At 43.6% G+C, this 27,681-nt stretch overlaps 1 protein-coding gene across 6 annotated transcripts in view; it reads left to right on the forward strand.

Annotated features, from left to right (window-relative positions):
* CMTR1 (cap methyltransferase 1) overlaps positions 1–26,820 on the forward strand; it is a 59,725-nt gene extending 32,905 nt beyond the window's left edge. For 3 of the 6 annotated variants that reach the window (XM_033424097.2, XM_004267654.3, XM_033424098.2), the window contains 11 exons: positions 16,263–16,319; positions 17,084–17,141; positions 17,655–17,723; positions 18,709–18,840; positions 19,746–19,868; positions 20,548–20,639; positions 21,497–21,565; positions 22,943–22,990; positions 23,965–24,077; positions 24,695–24,803; positions 25,453–26,820. In XM_033424097.2, the coding sequence (XP_033279988.1) occupies positions 16,263–16,319; positions 17,084–17,141; positions 17,655–17,723; positions 18,709–18,840; positions 19,746–19,868; positions 20,548–20,639; positions 21,497–21,565; positions 22,943–22,990; positions 23,965–24,077; positions 24,695–24,803; positions 25,453–25,585 (1,003 nt within the window). In that variant the 3' untranslated portion in view covers positions 25,586–26,820. The other 3 variants (XM_033424099.2, XM_033424101.2, XR_007479640.1) reach the window with 3 other exon arrangements.
* Positions 26,821–27,681: the final 861 nt, after the last annotated feature.

Raw genomic sequence — 27,681 nt, forward strand, 5'->3', positions numbered from 1 at the left:
GTCATTTTCACAATGTTGATTCTTCCAATCCAAGAACATGGTATATCTCTCCACCTGTTGGTATCATCTTTAATTTCTTTCATCAGTGTCTTATAGTTTTCTGCATACAGGTCTTTTGTCTCCTTAGGTAGGTTTATTCCTAGGTATTTTATTCTTTTTGTTGCAGTGGTAAATGGGAGTGTTTCCTTAATTTCTCGTTCAGATTTTTCATCATTAATGTATAGGAATACAAGAGATTTCTGTGCATTAATTTTGTATCCTGCTACTTTACCAAATTCATTGATTAGCTCTAGTAGCTTTCTGGTAGCATCTTTAGGATTCTCTATGTATAGTATCATGTCATCTGCAAACAGTGACAGCTTTACTTCTTCTTTTCCGATTTGGATTCCTTTTATTTCTTTTTCTTCTCTGATTGCTGTGGCTAAATCTTCCAAAACTATGTTGAATAATTGGACTTCTTTTTGTTGAGCCACGCTGGCATCTGATATGGGTGTGTGTGGATGCATGGCAAAACTGGACTTCTCAATGCTCCCAACTGCACAGAGTGTTTAAGCAACCTGTAAATTGATTTGCATTTTTATTAAGTTGTTGGAATTATTTATATATTCTGAATGCAAGTCTGGTGTGTTGTGAATATCTTTCCCCAATCTGTGGTTTGCCTATTCATTTTCTTAATGGTGTCTTTTGGTAAGCAGAAGTTAAAAAAAATTTTGAGTCCTTTTTTTTTTTTTTTTTTTTTTTGCAGTCCACGGGCCTCTCACTGTTGTGGCATCTCCCATTGCGGAGCACAGGCTCCGGATGCACAGGCCTAGCGGCCATGGCTCACGGGCCTAGCCACTCTGCGGCATGTGGGATCCTCCCAGACTGGGGCACGAACCTGTGTCCCCTGCATCGGCAGGCGGACTCTCAACCACTGTGCCACCAGGGAAGCCCTGAGTCCTTTTTTTAATTGTAAAATATACATAACAGGTGGCTTCCCTGGTGTCACAGTGGTTAAGAATCTGCCTGCCAATGCAGGGGACACACGTTCGAGCCCTGGCCTGGGAAGATCCCACATGCCATGGAACAACTAAGCCCATGCACCACAACTACTGAGCCTGAGCTCTAGAGCCCGCAAGCCACAACTACTGAGCCTACATGCCACAGCTACTGAAACCTGCGCGCCTAGAGCCCATGCTTTGCAACAAGAGAAGCCACAACAATGAGAAGCCCACACACCGCAATGAAGAGTAGCCGCCGCTCACCGCAACTAGAGAAAGCCTGCGCACAGCAATGAAGACCCAACACAGCCAAAAATAAATAAATAAATATATACATAACATAACATTTATCATTTTAACCCTTATTAAAATGTATAATTCAGTGGCATTAAGTATATTCACATTGTTGTGCAACCATCACCACGATGCATTTCCAGAACTTTTTTTTTTTTTTTTTTTTTTTTTTTGCGGTATGCGGGCCTCTCACTGTTGTGGCCTCTCCCGCTGTGGAGCACAGGCTCCGGACGCGCAGGCTCAGTGGCCATGGCTTATGGGCCTAGCCACTTCGCAGCATGTGGGATCTTCCCGGACCGGGGCACGAACCCGTGTCCCGAACCCGTGTCCCCTGCATTGGCAGGCGGACTCTCAACCACTGCGCCACTAGGGAAGCCCTTCCAGAACTTTTTAATCATCCAAAGCAGAAACTCTCTACCTGTGAAACAGTGACTCCCATTCCCCTTATCCCCCATTCCCCTTATCCCCCATTCCCCTTATCCCCCATTCCCCTTTCTATCTCTGTGAATTTGCTTATTGCAGGTACCTCATATAAGTGCATTCATACAATAATTGTCGTTTTGTGTCTGGCTATTTCACTTAGCATAATGTTTGCAAGATTGATCATGTTGTAACGTGTCAGGATTTCATTCCTTTTTAAAGGCTAATTAATAATTCATTATATGTACATACCACATTTTGTTTATCCATTCAGCTGATGATGGACATTTGGGTTTTCCCCACATTTTAGCTATTGAGAGTAATACTGCCATGAATATTGGTGTGCAAAGTAACTGTTTGTGTCCCTGCTTTCAGTTTGTCTGGGTATACCTCTGGAAGTGGGATTGCTGCACCATTTTACGTTCTCACCAGCAATGCACCAGGGTTCCAATTTCTTCATATCTTCTCCAACACTTCAGCCATCCTAATGGGTCTGAACTGGTCATTGTAGTTTTGGTTTGCCTTTCCCTAATGAGTAATGATGTTGAGTATGTTTTCATATGCAAATTGGCTGTTTGTATATCTTCTTTGGAGAAATGTCTATTCAAGTCCTTGGCCCATTTTTATTTTTAAAATTTTATTTTTTATTGAAGTATAATTGACTTACGATATCATATTAGTTTTAGGTGTACAACATAGTTATTTGATATTTTTATACATTACAAAATGGTCACTGAAGTCTAGTTACCATCTGTCACCTTAAAAAGTTATTATATTATTTACTATATTCTCTGTGCTGTACATTGCATCTTGTGACTTATTTTATAACTGGAAGTTTGTACCTCTTAATCTCCCTCTCTGATTTCACTCATCCCCCCCCCACTCCCCTCCCTTCTGGCAACCACCAGTTTGTTCTCTGTATCTGTGAGTCTATTTCTGTTCTGTTCTGTTTGTTCATTTTTTTTTAATTCCACATAAGTGAAGTCATACAGTATTTATCTTTCTCTGACTTATTTTACTTAGCATAATACCCTCTAGGTCCATCCATGTTGTTGCAAATGGCAAGATTTCATTCTTTTTTATGGCTGCGTAATATTCCTTTGTGTATATATACCACATCTTCATTCATCTGTTGATGGACACTTAGGTTGCTTCTGTATATTGGCTATTGTAAATAATGCTGCAGTGAACATAGGGGTGCATATATCTTTTTGAATTAGCATTTATGTTTTCTTCAGAAAAATAGCCAGAGTGGAATTGCTAGATCATGTGGTAGTTCTATCTTTAATTTTTTGAGGAGCCTCCATACTGCTTTCCATAGTGGCTGTACCAATTTACATTCCTACCAATAGTGCACGAATGTTCCTTTTTCTCCATATCCTCACCAACATTTGTTATTTGTTGTCTTTTTGATAACAGCTATTCTGACGGGGAGGTGATATCTCAGTGTGGTTTTGATTTGCATTTTCTTGATGATTAGTGATGATCTTTTCATGTGTCTCTTGTCCATCTGTATGTCTTCCACAGAAAAATGTCTATTCAGATCCTCTGCCCATTTTTTAATCAGGTGTTTTTTTTTAAATTGAAGTATAGTTGATTTACAATGTTGTGTTAGTTTCTAGTGTACAGCAAAGTGATTCAGTTTTATATATATATAAAACGTGTATTATTTTTCAGATTCTTTTCCATTATAGTTTATTATAAGATATTGAATATAGTTCCCTGTGTTATACAGTAGGACCTTGTTGCTTATTTATTTTATATAGTTTATATTTGATAATCCCAAACTCCTAATTTATCTCTTCCCTCTTGGGTAACCATAAATTTGTTTTCAGTGTCTGTGAGTCTGTTTCTGTTAGTCTGTTTTGTAAACAAGTACGTATGCATAATTTTTTTAGATTCTACATATAAGTGATATAGTATGATATTTGTCTTTGTCTTACTTAGTATGATAATCTCTGGGTCCATCCATGTTGCTGCAAATGGCATTGTTCTTTTTTTATAGTTGAGTATATTCCATTATGTATATATATGCACCACATCTTCTTTATCCATTCATCTAGGTGTTTTTTTTTTTTTTGATGTTGAGTTGTATGAGTTGTTTGTATATTTTGGATTATAACCCCTTATCAGATATATTGTTTGCAAATATCTCCCTCCCATTGCTGTGCAAAAGCCTTTTAGCTTTTGATGTAGTGCCATTTGTTTATTTTTATTTCCCTTGCCTAAGGAGACATATCAAAAAAAAATTGCTAAGACTGATGTCAAAGAGCATACTACCTGTGTTTTCTTCTGTAAGTTTTATGGTTTCAAGTCTTACTTATATTTAAGTCTTTAATCTATTTTGAGTTTATTTTTGTGTATGGAGTGAGAAAGTAGGCCAGTTTGATTCTTTGGCATGTAGCTATCCAGTTTTCTCAACACTGTTTATTGAAGAGGCTGTTTTTTCCTCATTGTATATTCTTGCCTCCATTGTCATAGATTAATTGACCCTATTTCCCTAGTTTGAAATTAGGGAGTGTTACACCTCCAGCTTTGTTCTTCTTCTGAAGGTTGTTTTGGATATTTGTGGTCTTTTACGGTTTCACACAAATTTTAGAATTATTTGTTCTAGTTCTGTGAAAAATGCCATCGGTATTTTGTTAAGGATTGCACTGACTCTGTAGATTGCCTTGGGTAGTATGGTCATTTTAACAATATTCTTCCAACCCATTGGAATCCATTCTTCCAATCCAATATTCTTCCAGCCAAATGGAAAGTATATCTTTTCATTTGGTTTTGTTATCTTCAGTTTCTTGAATGAATCAATGTCTTATAGTTTTCTGAGTACACATCTTTTTACCTCCTTGGTTAGATTTATTTGTAGGTATTTTATCTTTTCAATGCAGTTGTAAATGGTATTGTTTTCTTAATTTCTCTTTCTGATAGTTTGTTGTTAGTATATAGAAATGCAACAGATTTCAGTATATTAATTTTGTATCCTACAACTTTACTGAGTTCATTTATTCTAATAACATTTTGGTGGCATCTGTAGGATTTTCTGTATATAGTATATGTATATGTCATCTGCAAACAGTAACAGTTTTACTTCTTCCTGTCCAATTTGGATAACTTTTATTTCTTTTTCTTGTGTGATTGCTGTGGCTAGGACTTCCAATACGATGATGTTGAATAAAAGTGGCGAGAGTGGGCACTCTTGTCTTGTTCCTGATCTTAGAGGAAAGATTTACGGCTTTTCACTGTTGGGTATGATGTCGGCTGTAGGTTTGTCATCTATGGCCTTTATTATGTTGAGATATGTTCTCTCTACCAACTTTGTTGAGAGTTTTTTTCATCATAAATGGATGTTGAGTTTTGTCAAAAACTTTTTCTGTATCTATGGAGATGATCATACGATTTTTATTCAGTTTGCTGATGTGGTGTATTATGTTGATTGATTTGCAGATATTGAACCATCCTTGCACCCCTGGGATAAATTCCATTTGATCATGGTCTTAATCTTTTTTTTTTTTTAAGATGTTGGGGCTAGGAGTTTATTAATTAATTAATTTATTTTTGCTGTGTTGGGTCTTTGTTTCTGTGCGAGGGCTTTCTCTAGTTGTGGCAAGCGGGGGCCACTCTTCATCGCGGTGCGTGGGCCTGTCACTATCGTGGCCTCTCTTGTTGCGGAGCACAGGCTCCAGATGCACAGGCTCAGTAGTTGTGGCTCACGGGCCCAGTTGCTCCACGGCATGTGGGATCCTCCCGGACCAGGGCTCGAACCCATGTCCCCTGCATTAGCAGGCAGATTCTCAACCACTGCGCCACCAGGGAAGCCCTGGTCTTAATCTTTTTAAAGTATTGTTGAGTTCAGTTTGCTAATATTTTGTTGAGGATTTTTACATCTGTGTTTATAAGTGATATTTAGCCTGTAATTTTCTTTTTTTGTGGTGTCTTTGGTTTTGGTAGCAGGGTGATGCTGGCCTAGTAGAATGAGTTCAGAAGCGTTCCTTTCTCTTCCATTTTTTAGAGTAGTTTGAGAAAGATAGGTATTAACTCTTCTTTAAATGTTTGTTAGAATTCACCTGTGAAGCTGTCTGGTCCTGGACTTTTGTTTGTTGGGAGGTTTTTTGTTTGTTTGTTTTTACTCATTCAGTTTTATCATTGGTAATCACTCTGTTCATATTTTCTATTTCTTCTCTTTTAAAAAATTTTATTGAAGTATAGTTGATTTACAGTGTTGTGTTTAATTTCTGCTCTACAGTAAAGTGACTCAGTTACACATATATATGTATTCTTTTTCATATTCTTTTCCACTATGGTTTATCATAGGATATTGAATATATTTCCCTTTGCTATACAGTAGAACCTTGTTGTTTATCCATCCTATATATAATAGTTTGCACCTGCTAATCGCAAACTCCAATCCTTCTCCTTCCCTCCACACTCCCCCCACCCCCGGCAACCACAAGTCTGTTCTCTATGTCTGTGAGTCAGTTTTTGTTTCATAGATATGTTCATTTGTGTCATATTTTAGATTCCACATATAAGTAATATCATATGGCATTTGTCTTTCTCTTTCTGACATACTTCACTTAGTATGATAATCTCTAGGTCCATCCGTGTTGCTGCAAATGGCATTATTTCATTCTTTTTAATGGCTGAGTAATATTCCATTATATATATATATATATATATATATATATATATATATATATACACACACACACGCACACATCACATTTTCTTTATCCATTCATTCAATGGATTCTATTTCTTCTTAATTCAGTCTTAAGAGATTGTATATTTCTAGGAATTTATCCATTTTTCCTAGGTTGTCAGTATAATTGTAATTTTTAAATTTCCTTTGTATTTCTGTGGTGTTGGTTGTGACTTCTCTTTCATTCTGATTTTATTTATCTGGGCCCTCTCTCGTTTTTTCTTGATGAATTTGGCTAAAAGTTTATGAATTTTGTTTATCTTTTCAAAGAACCAGCTTTTAGTTTCATTGATCTTTTCCGTTGTTTTCTTCCGCCTCTATTTCATTTCTTTCTGCTCTGATCTTTCTTTCCTTCTACTAACTTTGGGTTTTGTTTCTTCTTCTTCCTCTAGTTCATAAAGGACATGTACAGTTAGATTGTTTGATATTTTTCTTATTTCCTGAGGTAGGCTCGTATTGCTATAAATTTCCCCTTTAGAACTGCTTTTGCTGTGTCCCATAGGTTTTTGGATCATTGTGTTTCCATTTTCATTTGACTTTAGGTACTTTTTTATTTCCTCTTTGATTTCTTCAGTGACCCATTAGTTGTTTAGTAGCATACTGTTTAGCCTCCACATGTTTGTTTTTTGCAGTTTTTTTCTTGTAGTTGATTTCCAGTTTCATACCTTGTGGTTGGAAACAATGCTTGGTATGATTTCAGTCTTTATAAATTTATTGAGACTTGGTTTGTGGCCTAGCATGTGATCCATCCTGAGAATGTTTCACGTGTACTTGAAAATAATGTGTATTCTACTGCTTTTGGATGGAATGTTCTATGTATATATCTTGAGTCAATCTGGTCTAATGTGTTATATAAGGCCAATGTTTCCTTATTGATTTTCTTTCTGGATGATCTGTCCATTGATGTTAAGTGGGGTGCTAAAATCCCCTACTGCTGTTGTGTTACTGTCAATATCTCCCTTTATGTTTGTTAATATTTGCTGTATGTATTTAGGTGCTCCTATGTTGTATGCATATATATTTACAATTGTTATATCTTCTTGTTGGATTGATCCCTTTATCACTGTATAATGTTCTTCTCTGTCTCTTGTTACAGTTTTTGTTTTAGAGTCTATTTTGTCTGATATGGGTATAGCTACCCCAGCTTTCTTTTAGTTTCCATTTGCATGGAGTATCTTTTCCATCCCCTCACGTTCAGTCTCTGTGTGTCTTTAGATCTGAAGTGAGTCTTACAGGAAGCATATATGTGGGTCTTGTTTTTTTATCCATTCAGCCACTGCATGTCTTTTGATTGGAGCATTTAGTTCATTTGCATTTAAAGTAATTATTGATAGGTATGTACTTATTGCCATTTTGTTCACTGTTTTCTGGTTGTTTTTGTAGTTCTTTTCCTTTTGAAAAAGAAAGGTTCCTTTCTTTTTCTTTTGCTCTCTTACCTTGTGATTTGATGACTGTCTTTAGTGTTATGTTTGGATTCCTTTCTCATTTGTGTGTGTATTTATAAAAGGTTTTGGTTTGTGGTTACTGTGAAGTTAATACATAACAATCTATATATATATACGTGATTATTAAGTTGACGAGCTCTTACGTTTGAATGCGTTCTAAAAACCTTGCATTTGTACTTCCCTCTTCCCCCTCCCACGTTTAACATTTTTGACATCATATTTTATGTACTTATGTCTGTGTGTCCCTTAACTACTTATTGTGGATATAAATTATTTTACTATTTTTGACTTTAACCCTTCCTAATAGCTTTATAAGTGGCTGATTTGCTAACTTTACTGTATATCTGCCTTTATCAATGGAATTTTTCCTTTTTAATTTTCGTATTTATAGTTGTGGCCTTTTCTGCTTTGAGAAGTCCCTTTAAACATTTATTGTAAAGCTGGTTTAGTGTTGCTAAACTCTCTCAGCTTTTGCTTGTTTATAAAAATCTTTATCTCTCCTTCAAATCTGAATGACGTTCTTGGAAGGTAGAGTATTCTCGGTTGTAGATTTTTTTTCCCCTTTCATCACTTTGAATATATTATGCCACTCCCTTCTGGTCTGCAAATTTTCTGTTGAAAAGTCAGCTGACAGTCTTACGGGAGTTCCCATGTATGTAACTAGTTGTCCTTCTCTTGCAGCTTTTAAGATTCTGTCTTTATCTTTTAATTTTTGCCATTTTAATTATAGTGTGTCTTGGTGTTGACCTCTTTGGATTCATCTTGTTTGGGACTCTCTGTGTTGCCTGGACTTCTGTGTTTCCTGGATGTCTGTTTTCTTTCCTAGGTTAGGGAAGTTTTCAGCTATTTTCTCCTCAAATAAGTTCTCTGCCCCCATTTCTCTCTTTTTTCCTTCTGGGACCTCCATAATGCAAATGTTAGTATGATTGATGTTGCCCCAGAGTTCTCTTAAACTGTCCTCATTTTTTAAAATTCTTTTTTCAGCTTAGGTGATTTATACTATTCTGTCTTCCAGTTCACTTATCTGTTTCTCTGTATCATCTAATACACTGCTGATTCCTTCTAGTGTGTTTTTTATTTACGTTATTATATTCTTCAGCTCCGTTTGATTCTTCTTTATATTTTTTAACTCTTTGTTAAACTTCTTACTGTGTTCATCCATTCACCGAGTTCATTAAGCTTCCTTATGATTATTACCTTGAACCCTTGATTGGGTAGATTGCTTATCTCCACCTCGCTTAATTCTTCTGGGGTTTTGTCTTATGTCTTCACTTGGGATATATTCCTCACTTTGCCTGATTCTCTGTTTATTTCTATGTATTAGGTAGGTTGGTTACGTTTCCCAACCTTGGAGAAGTGGACTTATATAAGAGATGTCGTATGGGCCCAGCAACACACTCCCCTCTGGTTACCAGAGGTATGGGCTCTAGGGCTATGGGCTGCATGGGCCCTTCAGTTGTGGCAGGGTTGATTATTGTGGGTGTGCTGTTAGGTGGGGCTGGCCCCTGACCCAGTTGGCTGCCAGGCCCTACCTTGTGTGGTAGTTACCAGCTCGCTAGTGGGTGGGGCTGGGTCCCATTGTGGCTGACTGCCTGTCCCAGGAGGGTCCTGGGGCTGGTGCTCACACTCTGGTGGGTGGGGCCTGATCCTGGGGTGGTGGCTGTGGGGCCCTGGGGGACCAGGGGCTGGTGCTGGCTGCTTGTGGATGGGGCTGAGTCCTAGGGCAGCTGTCAGAAGGGGCTGGGGGGGGTCTCAGGACTGGTGCTAGCCCATTGGTGGGTGGGCAAGCCCCCAGCACTAATAGGTAGAGGGAGGACACCAAAATGGCACTTGCACACACCACTGTCCTCATGGTAGAATAAGCTCCCCCAAAATGGCTGTTGCCAGCATCTGTGTCCCCAAGAGGAGTCCCAGTGGCCTCCTGTCTCTCTGGGAGACTCTCCAAGATCACCAAGTGGGTCTCACGCAGCCTCCTTTACAATTACTGCCTGAGTGCTGGGACTTGGGAGTATGTGAGAATTTTCATGTGCCCTTTAAGAGTGGAGTCTCTGTCTCCTACAGCCCTCCAGCTCTCTTGTAAGTAAGCCCCGCTGGCCTTCAAAGCCAGACATTATGGGGCTCATCTTCCTGGTGCAAAGCCCCTGGGCTGGGGAATCCAATCCAGGGCTCAGATGCCTCAGTCCTTGGGGAGAACCTGGGCAGTTGTGATTATCCTTCCATTTGTGAGTTACCTACCCAGGGGTGTGGGTCTTGACTATACCACATCTCTACCCCTCCTACCCATCTCATTGTGGTTTCTTCTTTATAGCTAGAAAATCTCTTCTGGTAGTCTTCAGGTTGTTCTTATAGCCAGTTGCTCTCTAAATAATTGTAATTTTGGTGTCCCATGTGAAGAGGTGAGCTCAGGGTCTTCCTACTCTGCCATCGTGGCCACACCTCCCTTTGCCCATTTTTTTTTCTTTTTTTATAAATTTATTGTATTTATTTATTTTTGGCTGCGTTGGGTCTTCGTTGCTGTGTGGGCTTTCTCTAGCTGCGGTGAGCGGGGGCTACTCTTCGTTGTGGTGCATGGGCTTCTCATTGTAGTGGCTTCTCTTGTTGTAGAGCACAGGCTCTAGGCGTGCGGGCTTCAGTAGTTGAGGCATGTGGTCTCAGTAGTTGTGGTGCACAGGCTTAGTTGCTTTGCGGGATGTGGGATCTTCACAGGCCAGGGATCGAACCCGTGTCCCCTGCATTGGCAGGCGGATTCTTAACCATTGCGCCACCAGGGAAGCCCTGCCCATTTTTAAATTGGTTTGTTTGATTTTTGTTGTTGTGTTATAGGAGTTCTTTATACATTCTGGGTATTAATCTGTTAATCAGATATATGATTTGAAAATATTTTTTCGCATTCTGTGGGTTGTTTTTTATTATATTGATTGTGTCCTTTGATGCACAGAAGTTTTAAATTTTGATGTAGCCCATTTTATCTGTTTTTTTCTTTTATTGCCTATGCTTCAAGTCCATTCCTAAATCCAGTGTCATGAAGCTTTTCCCTGTGTTTTCTTCTGAGAGTTTCATAGTTTTAGCTCTTATGTTTAGGTCTTTGATCCATTTTGAATTGATTTTTATAGATGGTGTAAAGTGAGAGTCTAACTTTATTCTTTTGCATGTGGATATCCAGTTTTCCCAGCACCATTTGTTGAAAAGACTATCCATTCCCCATGGAATGCCTTGGCACTCTTGTTGAAAATCATTTGATCATATATGTGAGGGTTTATTTCTGAGCTCTCTATTCTGTTCCATTGGTCTTGATACCAGTACCACACTGTTTTACTGCAGTGTCGTAGTAAGTTTTTTTGAATTCAGGGTATATGAGGTCCCCAGCTTTGTTCTTCATTTGCAGTATTGTTTTGGCTATTTGGGGTCCTCTGAGTTTCCATATGATTTCTAGGATGGATTTTTCTATTTCTGCAGAAACTGCCATTGGGATTTTGATAGGGATTGTATTGAATCTGTAGATTGCTTCAGGTAGTATTGTCATGTTAACAATATTAAGTCTTCCAATCCATGAACACAGCATGCCCTTCCATTTATTTATGTCTCTTTTCATTTTGTTCAGCAGTGTTATGTAGCTTTCAGTGTACGTCTTTCACTTCCTTGATTTAATTTATTCCTCAGTATTTTATTGTTTTTGATGCTATTGTAGATAGAGTTGATGATTTCATTTTCAGATTGTTCATTGTTAGTGTATAGAGATGTGACTGATTTTTGTCTGTTGATTTTGTATCCTGCAAGTTAGCTGAAACTTGATTATTATAACAGTTTATTGTGGAACCTTCAGGGTTTTTTGCATAAAAGGTCTGTCATCTGCGAACTGAGATAATTTTACTTCTTCCTTTTCAATTCAGTTGCCTAGAAGTTTTAAATTTTGCTGCTGAAATCCAGTTTATCAGTTTTTTCTTTTTGTTGGTGATTTTTGTTTTCTCTAAAAATTTTTCATGTATACTAAAGACATGAAAATATTCTCCAGCTTTCATCTAGAAATTTTATAGTTTTAGCTTATATGTTTAGGTCCATAATCCATCTGAAATTAATCTTTGTATATGGTATGATGTAGTGGTCAAAGTTCTTTTTTTCCTTATAAATATCCAGTTCTAGCACCATTTGTTGAAAATACTTTTCCTTTTCCCATTTAATTGCTTTGGCACCCTTGTTGAAAATTATTTGACTGTATATGTGTGATTTTATCCAGGGCACTCTGTTTTGTTTCCATTAATCTGTTTTTCTGTCCTTTGTTATGTTTTCTTGATGACTATACCTTGAAAAAAGTCATCTTGAGATCAGATAGTATATGTTCTCAATCTTTGTTCTTCTTTTTCAAGATTGTATTAGCTAGTCCAGGTGTTTTTTTTGTTTTGTTTTTCATTTCCATATAAATTTTAGGATCAGCTTTTCAATTTCTACAGTAGGCCTGCTGGATTTTTGATGGAGATTACATTAAATTTATAAGTCAATTTGGGGAAGAATTGACATCTTAACAATATTGAATCTCCCTATAAATGAACCAAAAAATAACCATTTATTTAGGTTCTTTAATGTTTCTCAGCAGTTTTATAGTTTTCAGTATAGAGGTGTTATACATCTTTTGTTAAATTTATTTCTAAGAATTTTATGGGTTTGGATGCTATTGTAAATTGTGTTTTAAAAATTTCCTTTTCTAATTGTTCATTGCTAGTATATGGAAATACAATTGATTTTTGTATATTGACTACGTATTTTGTGTGAATGCTTAATTTACTTATTAGTTCTAGTAGTTTGGTAGATTCATTAAGATTTTTTACATATATAACCATGTCTTCTGCAAATAAATAATTGTATGCTTTCCTTTCCAATTTATATGCCTTTTAATGTCCATTGACAGATGACTAGATAAATATATATATTCCTTTATATATATATATATTTAAAGGAATTAAAAAGGGATTAATAAAGGGAAATTTATAGCATTTAAATATATAGATATTTAAACAAGACAAAAACTTCAAAAGATTACAGATTTATAGATTAACACCCCTCATGAACATAGACATAAAAATCCTTAATAAAATGTTAGTAAATCAAATTTAGCAATATATATGTGATACTCGAGACCAACTGGAGTTTATCTAAAAATGCAAGATCTGTATACCTTTTGAAAATCATTCATTGTACCTCACTGTATTAAAGGAATAAAGAAGAAAAATAATATAATAATTTTTATAGATACAGAAAGACTATTTGACAAAATTAAACATCCATTCATGATTAAAAACTCTCAGGAAACTAGGAATAAAAGAAAACTTTGTCAGTCTGGTAAAGGACATCTACAAAAAACCTACCTACAGCTGACATCATACTTAATGGTTAAATACTTTATACTTAAAATCAAGAATAAGGCAAAGATGTCTGTTTTCACCCTTCAATTCAATATTATACTGGAGGAACTAGTCAGTGCAATAAAGAAAAAAACAGAACTACCATATGATCCAGCAATTCTACTTCTGAGTATTTATCCAAAAGAACTGAAATTAGGATCACAAAAAGATATGAGCCCCCCCGTCCCCCCAACCAATGTTCACTGCAGCATTACTCACAATAACCAAGATTTGGAAACAACCTAAATGTCCATTGACAGATGAATGGATAAAGAAAATGTGGTATATACATAAATGGAATATTTCCCTTAAGCCTAAAGAGTTTCTTTTAGAATTACTTTTTTAGTGCAAGTCTGTTGGAGAGTAATTCCTTCAGCTTTTGTCTTTTGAAAATACATTTATTTCTCTTTCGAAGGATATTTTCATTGAATTTAGAATTTGAGGCATTTTTCTTTCAGCACTTTAAAGATATTGTTCCACTATTCTCTGCCTTTCTTGTTCTTGAGAAGTCAGCCATTATTCTTATCATTGTTTCTCTGTATGTCATGTGTCCTTTTTTCTCTGACTGCTTTCTAGATTTTCCCTTTATATTTTGTCAGTTAATCTATGACAAAGCAAGAATATACAAGAATATACAATGGAGAAAAGACAGTCTTTTCAATAAGTGGTGCTGGGGAAACTGGTCAGCTACATGTAAGAGAATGAAATTAGAACATTTTCTCACACTATGTACAAAATTAAACTCAAAATGGATGAAAGACCCATGTAAGACCAGAAACCATAAAACTAGAAGAAAACAAGGGCAGAACACTCTTTGACATAAAGTATAGAAATTTGGGGGAGGATCAGGTCCTAAGGCAAAGGAAACAAAAATAAAGAAATTCCACCTAATTAAACTTAAAAGCTTTTGCACAGCAAAGGAAACCAACAAAATGAAAAGACAACCTACCGAATGGGAGAAAATATTTGCAAACGATGTGACTGATAAAAGGTTAATATCCAAAATATGGAAACAGTTCATATAATTCAAATATCAATAAAAACAAACCATCCAATTAAAAAAATGGGCAGACGACCTGAATAGACATTTTCCCAAGGAAGACATACAGATGGCCAACAGGCATATGAAAAGGTGCTCAGTATCACTAATCAGAGAAATGCAAATCAAATGAGATCACCTTGCATTTGTCAGAATGGCCATCATCAAACAACAAATGTTGGTGAGGATGCGGAGAAAAGGAAACCCTACTACACTGTTGGCGAGAATGTAAATTGGTGCAGCTACTGTGGAAAACAGTGTGGAGGTTCCTCAAAAAACTGATCCAGCATGTGATCCAGCAATTCCACTCCTGGGTATTTATACGGAGAAAACAAACACTAATTTGAAAAGATTGCATCCCACTGTTCATAGCAGCATTATTTATAACAGCCAAGATATGGAAGCAACCTAAGTGTCCATCAACAGCTGAATGGATAAAGAAGATGTGAGATATATATATATAGAGAGAGAGAGATACACACACAATGGAATATTTGTTACTCAGTCATAAAAAGAATGAAATTCTGCCATTTGCAACAATATGGATGGACCTAGAGTGATGGACCTTAGTGAAATCAGTCAGAGAAAGACAAATACTGTATGTTATCACTTATATGTGGAATCTAAAAAATAAATGAATGAATAATAAAACAGAAACAGACTCACAGATTTAGAGAACAAAGTAGTGGTTGCTAGTGGGGAGAGGGAGGAGGGGAGGGGCAAGATAGGGGTAGGGGATTAACAGGTACAAACTACTATGTGTACAATATGTAAGCTACAAGGATATATAGCCAATATTTTATAACTTTAAATAGAGTGTAATATATTAAAATTTTGAATCACTATGTTGTATACCTGCAACTAACATAATATTGTAAATCAACTATACGTCAGTAAATTAAATAAGTAAAAAAACATTTATTGCTAATATACTTTTCATTTCTAAAGTTTTTATTTGCTTTTTAAAAATACAGTTTTTATTATTTATTTTAATTAATTTATTTGGTTGTGCCGGGTCTTAGTTGCGGCTCATGGCCTCCTTAGTTGTGGCATGTGGGCTCCTTTGGTTGTGGCAGGTGGGCTCCTTAGTTGCGGCATGCGGGCTCCTGAGTTGTGGCATGCAAACTCTTAGTTGCGCATGCATGTGGGATCTAGTTCCTTGGCTAGGGATCGGACCTGAGCCCCCTGCATTGGGAGCATGGAGTCTTAACCACTGCACCATTAGGGAAGTCCCCAAAATACAGTTTTTATATCTCTGCCAATATTCTCCATCTTTTATGCACGTTATACCTTTTCCACTAGATCCTTTAACGTGTTTTTCACAGTTATTTTAAAGGTCCTGTCTGATAATTCCAACATTTGGATCACCTCTGGGTCTTGTTCTATTGGACTGTTTTCCATCTTGTCAGTGGGTCACATCTTGCTTTATCACGTCTCACTTTTAAAATTAAAAGCCAGACGTTGTGTCTAAAAGAGTCATGGAGCCTAAAGTAGAAAGGGCAGCTGTTGGTGCAGGTAAGTCAGTTTAGTGTGTAGTTGAACTGGGTCTGCGCTCTGTTGTTGCTTTATTTAGCATCAGTTCAGAGAATTCCCTGGTGGTCCAGTGGTTAGGATTCCACGCTTCCACTGCAGGGGGCACAGTTTCGATCCCTGGTTGGGGAACTAAGATCCTGCAAAACTAAGATTCTTTAAAAAAAAAAAAAAGAATCAATTCACTACTGCTTTCAAATTTTTAAGGATGCTATCAGAACCTTCCTTTTAGCTGGACTTGGGATCTGAGTGTCTGGAGGGTTTGACTCAGTTCTTCTGCTTTACCCTAAGCCTTTATCAGGTACCTTAAGGGTATGGTCGAGGGGTTTCTCTTTTGACTCTCTAGCCCCTCCCTCAAACATAGATGGCCACTGCTCTGGCTAAACTTCTCTGTCCTGATGTCTGTTGGCTGTCTTTTTTGGTAATCCTTCTGAGATAAAATCATTTTTTTTCTTCTAGCCATTGTAGTCTGCAGATCAAAGCTCTGGCCAAAATCCATGCCTTTGTTCAAGACACGTGAGTGTTGCCCCTTTCCAGAATTCACCTATTTCAAGGGAAGATCTTTATGTTTTGTTCCTCCTCCTGAGCTCTTTGTTTATTTCATTTACACAAACACTTAAAAATACCTACTTTTTTTAATCTCATACTTTGCTGTAGTCTGTGAAGGATGCCAGAGGAGCATATGGCATGAACCTTGCCCTCAAAGATTATGTTGTCTTTGGACAGACAAGGGTAAGCCAGGAAAAGGATACAGGAAAGTTGTTAACAGTGCATCAGAGGATGTAGAGTGGCATAGCATGCGTAGAACATCTAACGTTCAGGGGACACAGAGTAAAGAGTGATCAAGAGAGGAGATGTAGGACTGGTCAAGGAAAACCTCTGGTAGGGGGTGAGCATAAGTTAATTCAGCTTTCTGGGACGTGGTGACATCCACTGGGATGGACTCAATGTGGCCTTTGTCAGAGGAGCCAGCATGTGCCGATGGGTAATTGGAAGAAGGGTGTGTGGGGACCCTGACATCCAGGGTGGTCAGGAGGGTGGTCTCCTTCCTTCCCTTTGTGGTGGGACAAGGAGGCCATCTCATTTTGTGTATATCTGAGCTCCTGTCTCCAAGAGGCAGAGGCATGGGAGTCTTATAAGCACCCTGTGTAATGGCAACTTGGCCTCGTATGTGCATGTACACACTGACGTCCTCTCTCTGGGGTTCTGATGGGTGCATGGGAGGCACGCTCCTTGTATGCCTTTGACGTTTTAGTCATTTACTGGCTTCATTTTCCCAGGACACTGAGTGAGCCTCGGCAGGCAGAGATCCGGAAAGAGTGCCTCCGGCTTTGGGGGGTGAGTGTCTCCCCAGCCCATTTTTGCTCCAGGGCAGGGAAACTTTAAAGAAGAATGGGACTGACTCCCAACCCGGTCATCTTAGGGTTCCCCGCCCCTGCCCCAATGAAGAGATCTGCCTACCCTCACAGCACTCCAGAATTGGATGTCTCAGCATTGTTGGGAGTAACCTCCTTGGCCCTTTCACTGCTCGTTTAGCCCTGCAGGCTGGTTAGCAAGGACAAGGGTGGTGGGTAAACAGGCCTCATTTTCCTGCTGGTGGCCCTGGGTAGCAACACTGACCACAGAGAGCCCCAGAGAAAGGTAAGTGGCCTTTGGGGTGTGCTACCACAGGGCCTGAAAGGGAGCAGTGACTGAATTAGCCAACTCCACTCCCACCCCACCCCAGCTTCCTTTGTTGTGTGCCATTTCCTCTTGCCCAGCCTGAGCCTAAGCCCTTGCCTGCGTAAACTCACACACAGCCTTGGTCAAAAATGCGTTTGAAAACCAAAGCTCTTTGCTGTCTTGTTTTAGATCCCAGACCAGGCTAGAGTTGCTCCTTCTTCCACAGACCCAAAATCTAAGTTCTTCGAGCTAATCCAGGTAAGCTTGGTATCTGGTGAAAATAAAAAGTAAGAGAGGCCTAATTAGATGTAGTATCACTGAGACCCCCAGATGCCTGGCCTCCAGAGGGCTTGTGCAGGTACCACATGGGTTCCCAGGGGCTGGGCTGAGGCCACCACAGATGGGAATTTTTGGTGTAGGGTGTTGAGTTCCCTGGGAGCCCATCAGGCTGCCTGAAGATTCTTGGCCCGAGATGTGTTCTGTTCAGCATTCCCGCTGCCCAAAGGGTGGTGCTGGCTCTCACTCCCTGGCAAGTTTAGGGTCCTGTGAGTGTGCCTGCAGGGGAGACATGAAGTATGGGATGATCTTAGGCTGGGGAGCTGGTCAGAGGGCCAGGAGGGGCTGCCAGGAGAGCTCACAGTGGAGCTGGCCTAAACTTAGACTTTCTGTTCTGTTTCTGGTGAGTGGTCCTCAGAATTCTTCTGCCCTATGTTTTCCTACCACCTGACTTCCAGCTTTTCCCTGGGCTTTATTTAAATCTGGCCCAGATCATGGGCCATTGTGCTGGTTAGGGACTGGAGAATGAGGTTCAAGATGGCCTCAAAAAAAAAAAATAGCGCGTGTAAATTTTTCTGAATGGGTAGAGAGATTACTTAGCTGCTTTCAAACCAACTGCTTGCAAGTCTTTGCCTTCAGTTTTAGTGAAGGGGAGGCTTTTATATTCTGGTGACATTTCCTTATAGCTCTGGTAAATCGATCTGTACTCTGGGGACTCGGTGTTCTTTCCTTTCCCAGGCTCTCCTAATAGATCCTAAAGGAACACTCCAAGCAGACAGAATTAGATCCCAGTTAGTGCATGTGTAGGTAGAGCAGGGGGCATGTTTCAGACAGCAAGTGCTTCCTGTCCCTCCCCTCCCCCAGCCTGCCCTAACTCCCTGCCCCACCCCCCACCCCCCAGGCACCCGTACTGAGCGCCTGTCCCTTCCCCCAACCCAGCCGTGTTTTCTCTGACCCGGGGCTGCAGGGCACTGAGATCGACATCTTCAGCTATAAGCCCACGCTGCTTACTTCCAAAACCCTGGAGAAGATCCGCCCAGTGCTCGACTACCGCTGCATGGTGTCTGGCAGTGAGCAGAAGTTCCTCATCGGCCTGGGGGTAAGTCTGCAGCTGGCTTCCTACCCAGCTTGGGTGGTGGAAGCTTGCTGTCTGTCTGTGGGAATCTGGACAGCTGCCTGCCACACTTGGTGCACGTTCTCTTGGCACCAGGGAGCTGGAGCTTTGACCGCAGGGAAGGTATTTCTTGAAACTTCACTTCCTTTCTTCCTCTAAGTTAGCCAAATATCATTCATTCATTCTTTCTATCTTTCATTTATCCATGTATTTGCTTATTCACCTCCATGTATCGCTAAAGGGAACACTGCCTCCTTTCTTGTGATGTGGAGCTTCCTAGGCTAGCAGGATGGTCAGTAGGCTAAGCTGGCTTGAGCCCATGCAGCTATTTCTTTGCAACACCACCACCATCCCATGTCATCCCCTGTCTTTGGAGTCTAAAATGAGGTGAGGGAAAACCTTGGCAGTTCTATATCTTAATTGGGTAAAGTCCTCATTGCTCTTTCTTTTCACTCTGAGTTGTCTTTATAGTTTTATCTCTTCTTCCTCACTTACTTTCTCTGTGTCCTCTCACACTTTATCTTTTTTTACTTTCTCTCTGCTCTGCTCTGTTCTCCGGACCCTTCACCAAACCCACTTCAGACATACACCAAGCTGGATCTTTCTTGAGGGCCTCTGATCATGAACTCAGGCCTCTTGAATAGTGCCCTGAGCCTGTTCCCTCCCAGTGGGACAGAGTCAGAGCTCTCCTCTTCCACTGAGGCAGTGGAGGACAACACTGTCATTATAGTGTACGAAGTATAACTGACTAATCTCTCTGAGACCTTTTCTTCTGGCATTTCCCAGCCCCATCAGCTTGTAGCCACCAACTAAAAGCCCTTTTGAGAGCTGAGCTTCTCACCACTCAATGTCTTTGTCTGCCTGACCTGGCCCTTTCTCTCTGCCCATAGAAGTCTCAGATCTACACATGGGATGGCCGCCAGTCAGACCGCTGGGTCAAGCTGGACCTGAAGACAGAGCTACCCCGGGACACTCTGCTCTCTGTGGAGATTGTCCATGAGCTGAAAGGGGAGGTTAGAGGTGGTTCTGCTCACGTGTATGGCTCTGCCATCTGGGGAACAGCTGGGCCTGTCCCTTCGCCCCCATGCCCCCTGAGTTAACTGGGTTATGTGTATGTGGTGCTGAGAGGGCCCAAGGCCTGGCGAATGCTTTGTAATTGTTCCTCCTCCTCGAGTAGTTGCTCTAAGCCATGGCATATTCAGGTAGGAAGGACCACAGTCTCCTTATGTTTAGGAGATCTTGATCATCTCTGTGTAGCAAAGTCCCTGGTGAACCTGCTGCATATTTTTTAGCTGCTGATTGTTATTGACCAAGGATTCCTTGGGAAAGAAGCAACTTGTTATTTCCCATGAGCTTTGGGTATTACAGCCATACAGATAACTTTCAGAACAGTCAGTGGGAACAGTTGGCCAGAGTGGGAAGCCAGGTCCTGCTGGAGCACCATGGCGGCAGCCTCACTGGGTTTGAGATTCAAGGGGGCTCATCACCCATCACCTCAGGCCTCTGTCTTCTCAGAAGCATGGGCCAGCCTGGTGCTGAGAATCAACTGGGAGGGAGGTGAGAGAAATATCCTGTGTTTAGAGCCCTTCCCTTCCCCCGGCTATGTGTAGAATGGAGGCCAGCGTGCCACCGTGGGCAGAGTGAGCCCCAGGCCAATTCCTGGCAGGGTGGGCAGCATACTTGTCCTTCTAGGGGAAGGCCCAGCGGAAGATTAGTGCCATCCACATCCTCGATGTCCTTGTGCTGAATGGCAGCGACGTGCGGGAGCAGCACTTTAACCAACGGTCTGACCTGGGCCCTGGGGGAGGGAAGGTGGGCCGGGGTGGGCCAGGGCAGCTCTATGGCGGCAGCCTCTGTGGCTTGGGCCTCTCCCAGGCTTTCTCTGCTTAAGAGCATCCTCAGAGTTTCCCTCTTCTACCCACTAGCTGGTTCCAAGAGCAGGGTGAGAAATTGGTGTTGACACTTCCAGTTACCAGGACTTGGGCCTTGATTTCATACATACTAGCACACTATTTTGCCTCAGCTGTTCAGATCAGAGGTGATGTTTGTTTTAAGGTTGAGCAAGAGGGTGACCTTATGGGGAAGAGGGAGGGTCTTCTCCTCTGAAGAATGTGTTCTGTTCTTGGTGGTCCCACTTAAGTCAGTTTATGGATCCCACAACTCCCACAGAGGTACTTTTGTTCGTGGATAGATTCCTAATCAGTCGTTTAAAAGGGGGGTACAAAAAGGAGAGACATCTTACACCGCTATGGTGCTGAAGTCACTCCTAAGTTGGTTCATCTGAGTGGGTGTACTGTGGTATCTGTGGTTTGGGGTGAAGGAGCCGACGCACAGAATAAAGATGATGCTTGAAGTTCTGGTGGAGGTGACTGAACACAGCCGAAGTTACACTTCAGGGAAACCAACCAAGATGTATTGAAAGTAGAGGTCAGAATCCAGAGTCGGGGAGAGGGCGTTCATGACGACATCACTGGAGAAGGGCAAGGGTGGGCTTCCTGGGAGACATGAGTGCTGCCTCTTGGAGCAGTTTTGCTGCAGATTCAGGAGTGTACTCCCACTGGTGCCATGACAGTGCCCTGGGGCTGCAGGTGCTGGTAAAGATACCCTTACTTGCCTCTGAGAGACTCTGTTTGGATTGTAGAATTCAGCTTGCTGAGAAATTTGTGAAAGCTGTTTCCAAGCCCAGTCGGCCTGACATGAATCCCATCAGGTGAGCAGATCATCTCTCCCCCCAAATCCTCCTCTCCCATTGCTTCTTTCTGGCCAGTGCCTGCCTCCCTGTCCTGTGAGGGCTGGGAGGGCTCAGTGGAGGAGACCAGACCAGGCTGGCATTAGAGATCAGACTGCCATTGAGTGATTTGCTTGGGGGTGCTGGGTAGGTGACTCCTTTGCCCCAGAGTATCCCCCATTCCTGCCTGTCACAGTGGGCCAACCTCCACAGGAGAGGTTCGTTCCTCAGGTTTAAGGCATCCTCATTTAAGACACACATGCCTCTGAGAGCACTAACACACCTTGTGAGCCACACATTCATGCTTGAATATCATTAGCATATCAATCCTGGCCTTTTCATTTTTTTCAGGTAAGAAAAGGGTGCTGAGGGAATGGGAGTTTTTGAACATGAAAAAGAAAAGGTTGGTTTGAGGTAATGGGATCCTTGGTGCATGGAAAGGCGGCCATGGTTTGTTGCCACGTTAGGTAATGTAATAGTTCTAGGCCTTTAGAGGGTAACAGTGAGGGAGCAGACAGATGGAACAGACTTTTCCAGTCTGGGCTGAGGTCTGAGGTTATTATCTTTGGGGCTTCATGTGACTAGAGACTGAGGTACATTTTATCAAAATAATTTTCATTATTCTTTTTAATACAGATTTACATAGGATTAAATCCAATAGTGGGAATGCACTTTTAGAAGTCTTCTGAAAGTCTAAAAGTAATTTCTTCTTGCACTTTAAAATGTCCTGTCTGCCGGTTCCTGAGAAGCAGCTTCCAGGGGTCCTGCCTCTGCTGCTTGTGACGGCCTGGTTGCTTGGCTTCTGGGCACCTTACTCAGTAGCAGTTCCAAAGGCGTGTTCAGGGGCCCCCAGAGGTGGAGGGCTGGGCATCAAACAGGAGCCTTGCATCCTGGGTAGGGGGGTCTCCTCACCCCTAATGGTAATAGGCCTATTAGGACGATTTGGAAGCAACTCTGTTACAGGAAGGCCTAAAATCCATGTAGACAGACCTGGGCAAGAGCCTGGCCCTTGGTGTTCTGGCCTCTAGAGATGGTGACGGTGACCCAGGGTGGGAATGCTGACAGGCACATCTTGGTCTGCCAGACCTTCCTCTTTCCCCCACCTGACTTCCTGAACCATAGCTGCGCTCCCCGGGTGCCCTGGGGCAGGCTCCAGGGGGTGCTTGGCAGCTCTGAAACCTAGGGCTTGTCTGTTGAGGGTGGCAGTGACAGGCTAGGGGTCCTCATTCTTGGTGGGTTGGGTGGTGCAGGGCCTGAGGCAGAAGGTGAGGATAGGCACAGCCTCCTGCCTACCAGCTGCTGCCCAGACAAGTGTCCCACCAAGAATCCTTTGTCAGCTCTTTGTCCGTCTGTCCACAGGGTGAAGGAGGTATACAGGCTGGAGGAGATGGAGAAGATTTTTGTCAGGTGAGTGACTCAGCCAGGGTAGCTCAGGATTTGAGAGGAGTTGGGGTGGGGGGCATGGCAGTGTCCAGGATTCGTTCTCTTTTTCTGTAGCGGTGGGTTAGGGGTGTGGTGGTGAGTTGCCCTGGTGGCTGCCTCTACCGCCCCCCCCACCTCCTTTGCCTGCGTGGCTCAGCTGCAGCCAAGGGCCCCCCAGCTAAGAGCTGATTCAGCACTGTCAGGAGGGGAGCCGGGCGGGTGTGTGTCAGGCAGAAATACGGGCTCACTGATGCTGTAACAGTTACGAGGGGTGTGTGCGTCAGGCAGAAATACCAGCGGGCTTGTTGATGCTGTAACAGTTACGATTGTCCCTGCTAGGGGCAGAGCATCAAGCTGCTTGAAACACTATAAATCCCAGCTCCTGGTGCTGACAGAGAGATTGAGCCTGGAGGGGTAGAGGGGGTGTAACTGCTTCCTCATAATCTTAGCGGTGTGCAGGGTGCTCAGATCTGAGGGTCTCATCCTGGGTGTGCCCCTGTGGCCACTGGAGCTGGGCTGGGTCTCAGTGCTCCTGAATTAACTCTTTAGTAGCCACACTGATGCCATGGGTGGTGAACTGAAGATCCAGTGGCACTCGTAGTCAGATCTTACCCTTACCGGTGTCACCCTGACACCCCGCAAACAGCAGCAACATAGCAGGGGCATGTGTCACTTCCCTGCCTACATTGCTTAGTTGGGAGTTCAGAGCCTGAGTTCTAAACCCAGCACCGCACTCAAACTCACTTGCTGTGTGGCCTGGAGCAACTCAAGTCTCTGCCTCAGTTTCTCATGTTGAACTGAGGTAAAGTACTGTGGTTGGTTGGCTGATTTTGACATTAGCCAGAGACTAACGTTAGGGCTCTCTCTCTCTCTCTCTCTCTCTCTCTCTCTCTCTCTCTCTCTCTCTCACACACACACACTCACGCTTCCTGTTTGCATGCCTACTCTGGAAAATCAAGGTTGGAAATGAAGATCATCAAGGGCTCCAGTGGCACGCCAAAGCTCAGCTATACAGGGCGGGACGACCGGCACTTTGTGCCCACTGGCCTCTACATTGTCAGGACAGTGAATGGTGGGTGATGAGCCACTGTTCCCTAACCCCACTCCCTCAGCCAGGGCAACTGGCCCAGACCCTACTTGAGCCAGAGCTAAGGGCTCCCTACTGAGGTGGGCATTTCTTTGAGGTGTATGTTGAGCGGGACTGTGTTCCCTGAGCCTCTTCTGTTCTTCGGTGGATGCTGGGGGGGTTGTGCTGGGGCTGGAGAGACGGGAGCCCAACTTGTATATGCACACGTGGTGTCCTCATGGCAGGAGAAGGGCCTTCGCAGTGGGCAACAGCAGATCCAGAAAGTCAAGCTTGGCCGTTCGTATCACCTGTAGAATCCTTTTTCCTTAGTACCCTCTGGCTAACAGACTCCTACTCCCTCTGCCAGGGCCCGAGAGATGTTGCCCTGGTAGCAGGTTGGCGGGACTGGGGAGAGTTGTTGAGAATTATCTTAGTTGTCTTCCTGGAGCCCCTTTGGGCGGGTGATGAAGGCTGTGTCCTCACAGGCTCTTCTCCGCTGCTGTTTGGCGGGGATGGGAGTGGAGGAACGGGCGTGAAGGAAGGCATGCCCTTCATTGGCCTGACCTGTCCCCCATGGGTATTTTGTGTCCTTTCTGGGCTTCTTCCCCCTTTCCTTCTGTCAGAGCCATGGACTATGGGATTCAGCAAAAGCTTCAAGAGGAAGTTCTTCTACAACAAGAAAACCAAGAACTCTACCTTTGACCTCCCTTCAGACGCCATTGCTCCATTTCAGTAAGTAGCCTTCTTCCAGGCCTGCCCCCTGCAGCCCCAGGTACTCCTGCTAGAATGCCAGCCTGACCTCTCGGGGCACACCCGGGTCCTGAGACTGACTGCTGCCCATGCAGGGGCTTCCCACGAGGGTATGGCTGTGATGGTTGGGGGTCCTGGGTGTGAAGGGCCCGACCCTGGCCGGGTGTGGGCTAATGCTGAGGTCCACAGTCTTGCCTTTGGACCCAGTGTGTTGCCGGATTGTTGGTCATAGGTTTCGACAGCAGCCAGTAGCCCTGATGTGCCTGTAATTAGCCACTGACACCAGTGTGTCACCACACTAATACTGTTCTATTAGAGCAGCAGAGACAGATAAACCAGGAATATCAGTAATTAAAGGATCCAGTAGGATGCAATTAGCAGCAGCAGCTGTGTGTTGAAAAAAGCTGGTTCTGGAAGGCAGGGAGCAGGGCCTACTAGGTACATTTCGCTGCCAGAGGGAAGACGCTCAATTGGAGTCATTAGTGAGACCTGCCCTCCCCCCTGCCCCCAGTGCACACACACACACTCTTAAGAACACCCATCCCCGAAGTCACGGGTGCCAGGATGGGTGGTGAGCTCTTGGTCCTGCTCCACGTGGGTACAGCCCTCTGACCTCCCTTCTCCTCCCCAGCATCTGCTACTACGGCCGGCTTTTCTGGGAGTGGGGGGATGGCATCCGTGTGCATGACTCCCAGAAGCCCCAGGACCCAGACAAGCTGTCCAAGGAGGACGTCCTCTCCTTCATCCAGACGCACAGCGCCTGAGGATGCCCACCCCTGCCGAATGCCCTGTCGTTCCCTGAGCCTGGCCGTGAGGTTGGTGGCCTCCTCTGAAGAGCTCAGTTGGGGCCTTCTGGGACACTTTTTGGAATTCCCTCCCCGGAGCCCTGCCTGGGAACTGTCTCCCCTGCTGGGACTCAGCCTGAAGGATGCAGCTCCTACAGCACGTTTGAGGTCAGGGCCCAGGGCACATGGGGCCAGTGGAGGATGTGTCTGTCAGAGGGCAGCAGGGCTTCGGCTCTGCCATTCCTTCCTGTATCCTGTAGACTCACTTTTCTGAGTTCCACACAGTGCCCTGAGGGGGTGGCCATGCTCCTGCTTTGCCCAACTTTTTATTGGGCCGACCCTGAGAGGCAGGAGGCCTGCTGTTGTGAGCTGGCCAGGAGCAGCTGCTATATAAATCAAGGTTTTGTTTCTTTGAACTTGCTCTGTTTTGATGCCAAGTTGGAGATTTTCTTGTCTCCTCCCCCTACCCTCTCCTGGTCTTCCCTGGAGTTCTTCCCAGCCCAAACCTCTGACCGTCCCGCAGGCCGGGAAGGGAGGCATGTGGACCCCACATCTCTGACACCATGTCAGGATGCAGGTAGCATTGTCTGGTGGTAGGTGCGACTGCTTCCTGGGGTTGTAGAGCCTTCCTGGGCCTCACCCCTTTTGATCCAAACCTCGGGCAGCTCTAGAAGGGGAGGAAGCAGCCTTGAAGACCTGCCATTTTCTATGCGCCAAACAGTAGTGGCCCCACTGTAACAGAGGTCCTGTTGGGTTGGGTTGCACTCAGTCCTCTGGCAATCATGGCACTCCCGTTTGTCCCAGCCACCTTGCCACCCTCCCCCCTCCGTTTTTTCATCCCCAGCAGGAGGCACAGTTGCTTTTGTTTGTCCTTTTGTGGTCACTCCATTTCCTCTATCTTGGCGGGGTGGAGGGGGAAGCTGGGCAGTAGCTTTGGGTGGGGGAGGGAACCTGTGGTTGTTTTTAATGGGAAATACCTCTCAGAGATGCTCCTGTGGGCTCCCTAGGGTCTCATCCCAGTGCTAGACTGGTTTCCATGGAGATAGAGGGCACTGAGGCTCCCCATGAGGTTGGAATTGACTCCACCTCAGGGGTCTCAGGCCAGCATCCCCCAGGCTGTCAGCAGCACCGCTGAGATGCTGTATTTCCACCCAATTCTGGGTATCAGTGTGTCTTGCAGAATCTTGGATCATTAAAGATAAACATATTTTTAATGCCTGTGTGGCTCTGTGCTGGGGCTTGTCCTTCGGTGCTTTGTGGTCTGGGACTTGAGTGAATGAAACAGCCTGGGCTGGAGGTGAAGGGGAGGAAGCTGTACTCAAGAGGGGAGAAAAGAGGGTGGGTTTAATCAGAGCCTTGTCCAAGCTCAGGGCTGCTGTTTGCTGCCAAAGAGGGGCCCAAGGAAGAGTCAAAATTATGTGGCTCCTGTGAGAAGCAGGGATTAGAGGATGAATGAACCTACAGCCCGGCAGGGCAATGTGACAATCCAGGATCAATGTGTGTGACTAAAATAACAGAGGCGTCAGACCAATTAGTGCCACTAGACGGGGAAGAGAGAAAGGGAGAGATGGTTTCGCTGACCCCGCCAACCTCCCCTGCTCTGCGTCTGCACTGGAGGCCGTGCGCGTGCTGATGGCGCCTCTCCCTCTCTGCTCTAGGCTGGCGTTTCTCCACCAGTCCCATCACCGGTGCAGGTTCTCCCTTAGAGCCCGCTGCCTACACATTGCTTAGCTCCTTCACCTGGGCCCCCAGATTCCTTCCTTAATGTTTCACAGCCTTAGTTTAGCTCGCAGGGCAACTCCTTTCCTTGCGTTTACTTACTTGGTGTGATCTTGGCTCCCAAGCCCCTTCATCCTTTTGGTTGCCTTACTCCAGCCTCCCACTCCCAGCCCTCCTGGCCCCTGTGCTGGGAGTAGAGGGCTGTGCTCGGGGGCGGTGGAGGGAGGGGAATGTCTGTGTTTGCTGCTCCTGCAAACGCCGCCTGATTTACTGGCCACTCACCGTTAAGTCTGTGTGGTCATTACCGTGGCTCCGGCTGCCCACTGGCTCTGCCACACCTCGCCAGACTTGCAGCC

The sequence above is a fragment of the Orcinus orca genome, chromosome 10 (genome assembly GCF_937001465.1).
Source record: "Orcinus orca chromosome 10, mOrcOrc1.1, whole genome shotgun sequence".
In the NCBI taxonomy this organism is placed as follows: Eukaryota; Metazoa; Chordata; class Mammalia; order Artiodactyla; family Delphinidae; genus Orcinus; species Orcinus orca.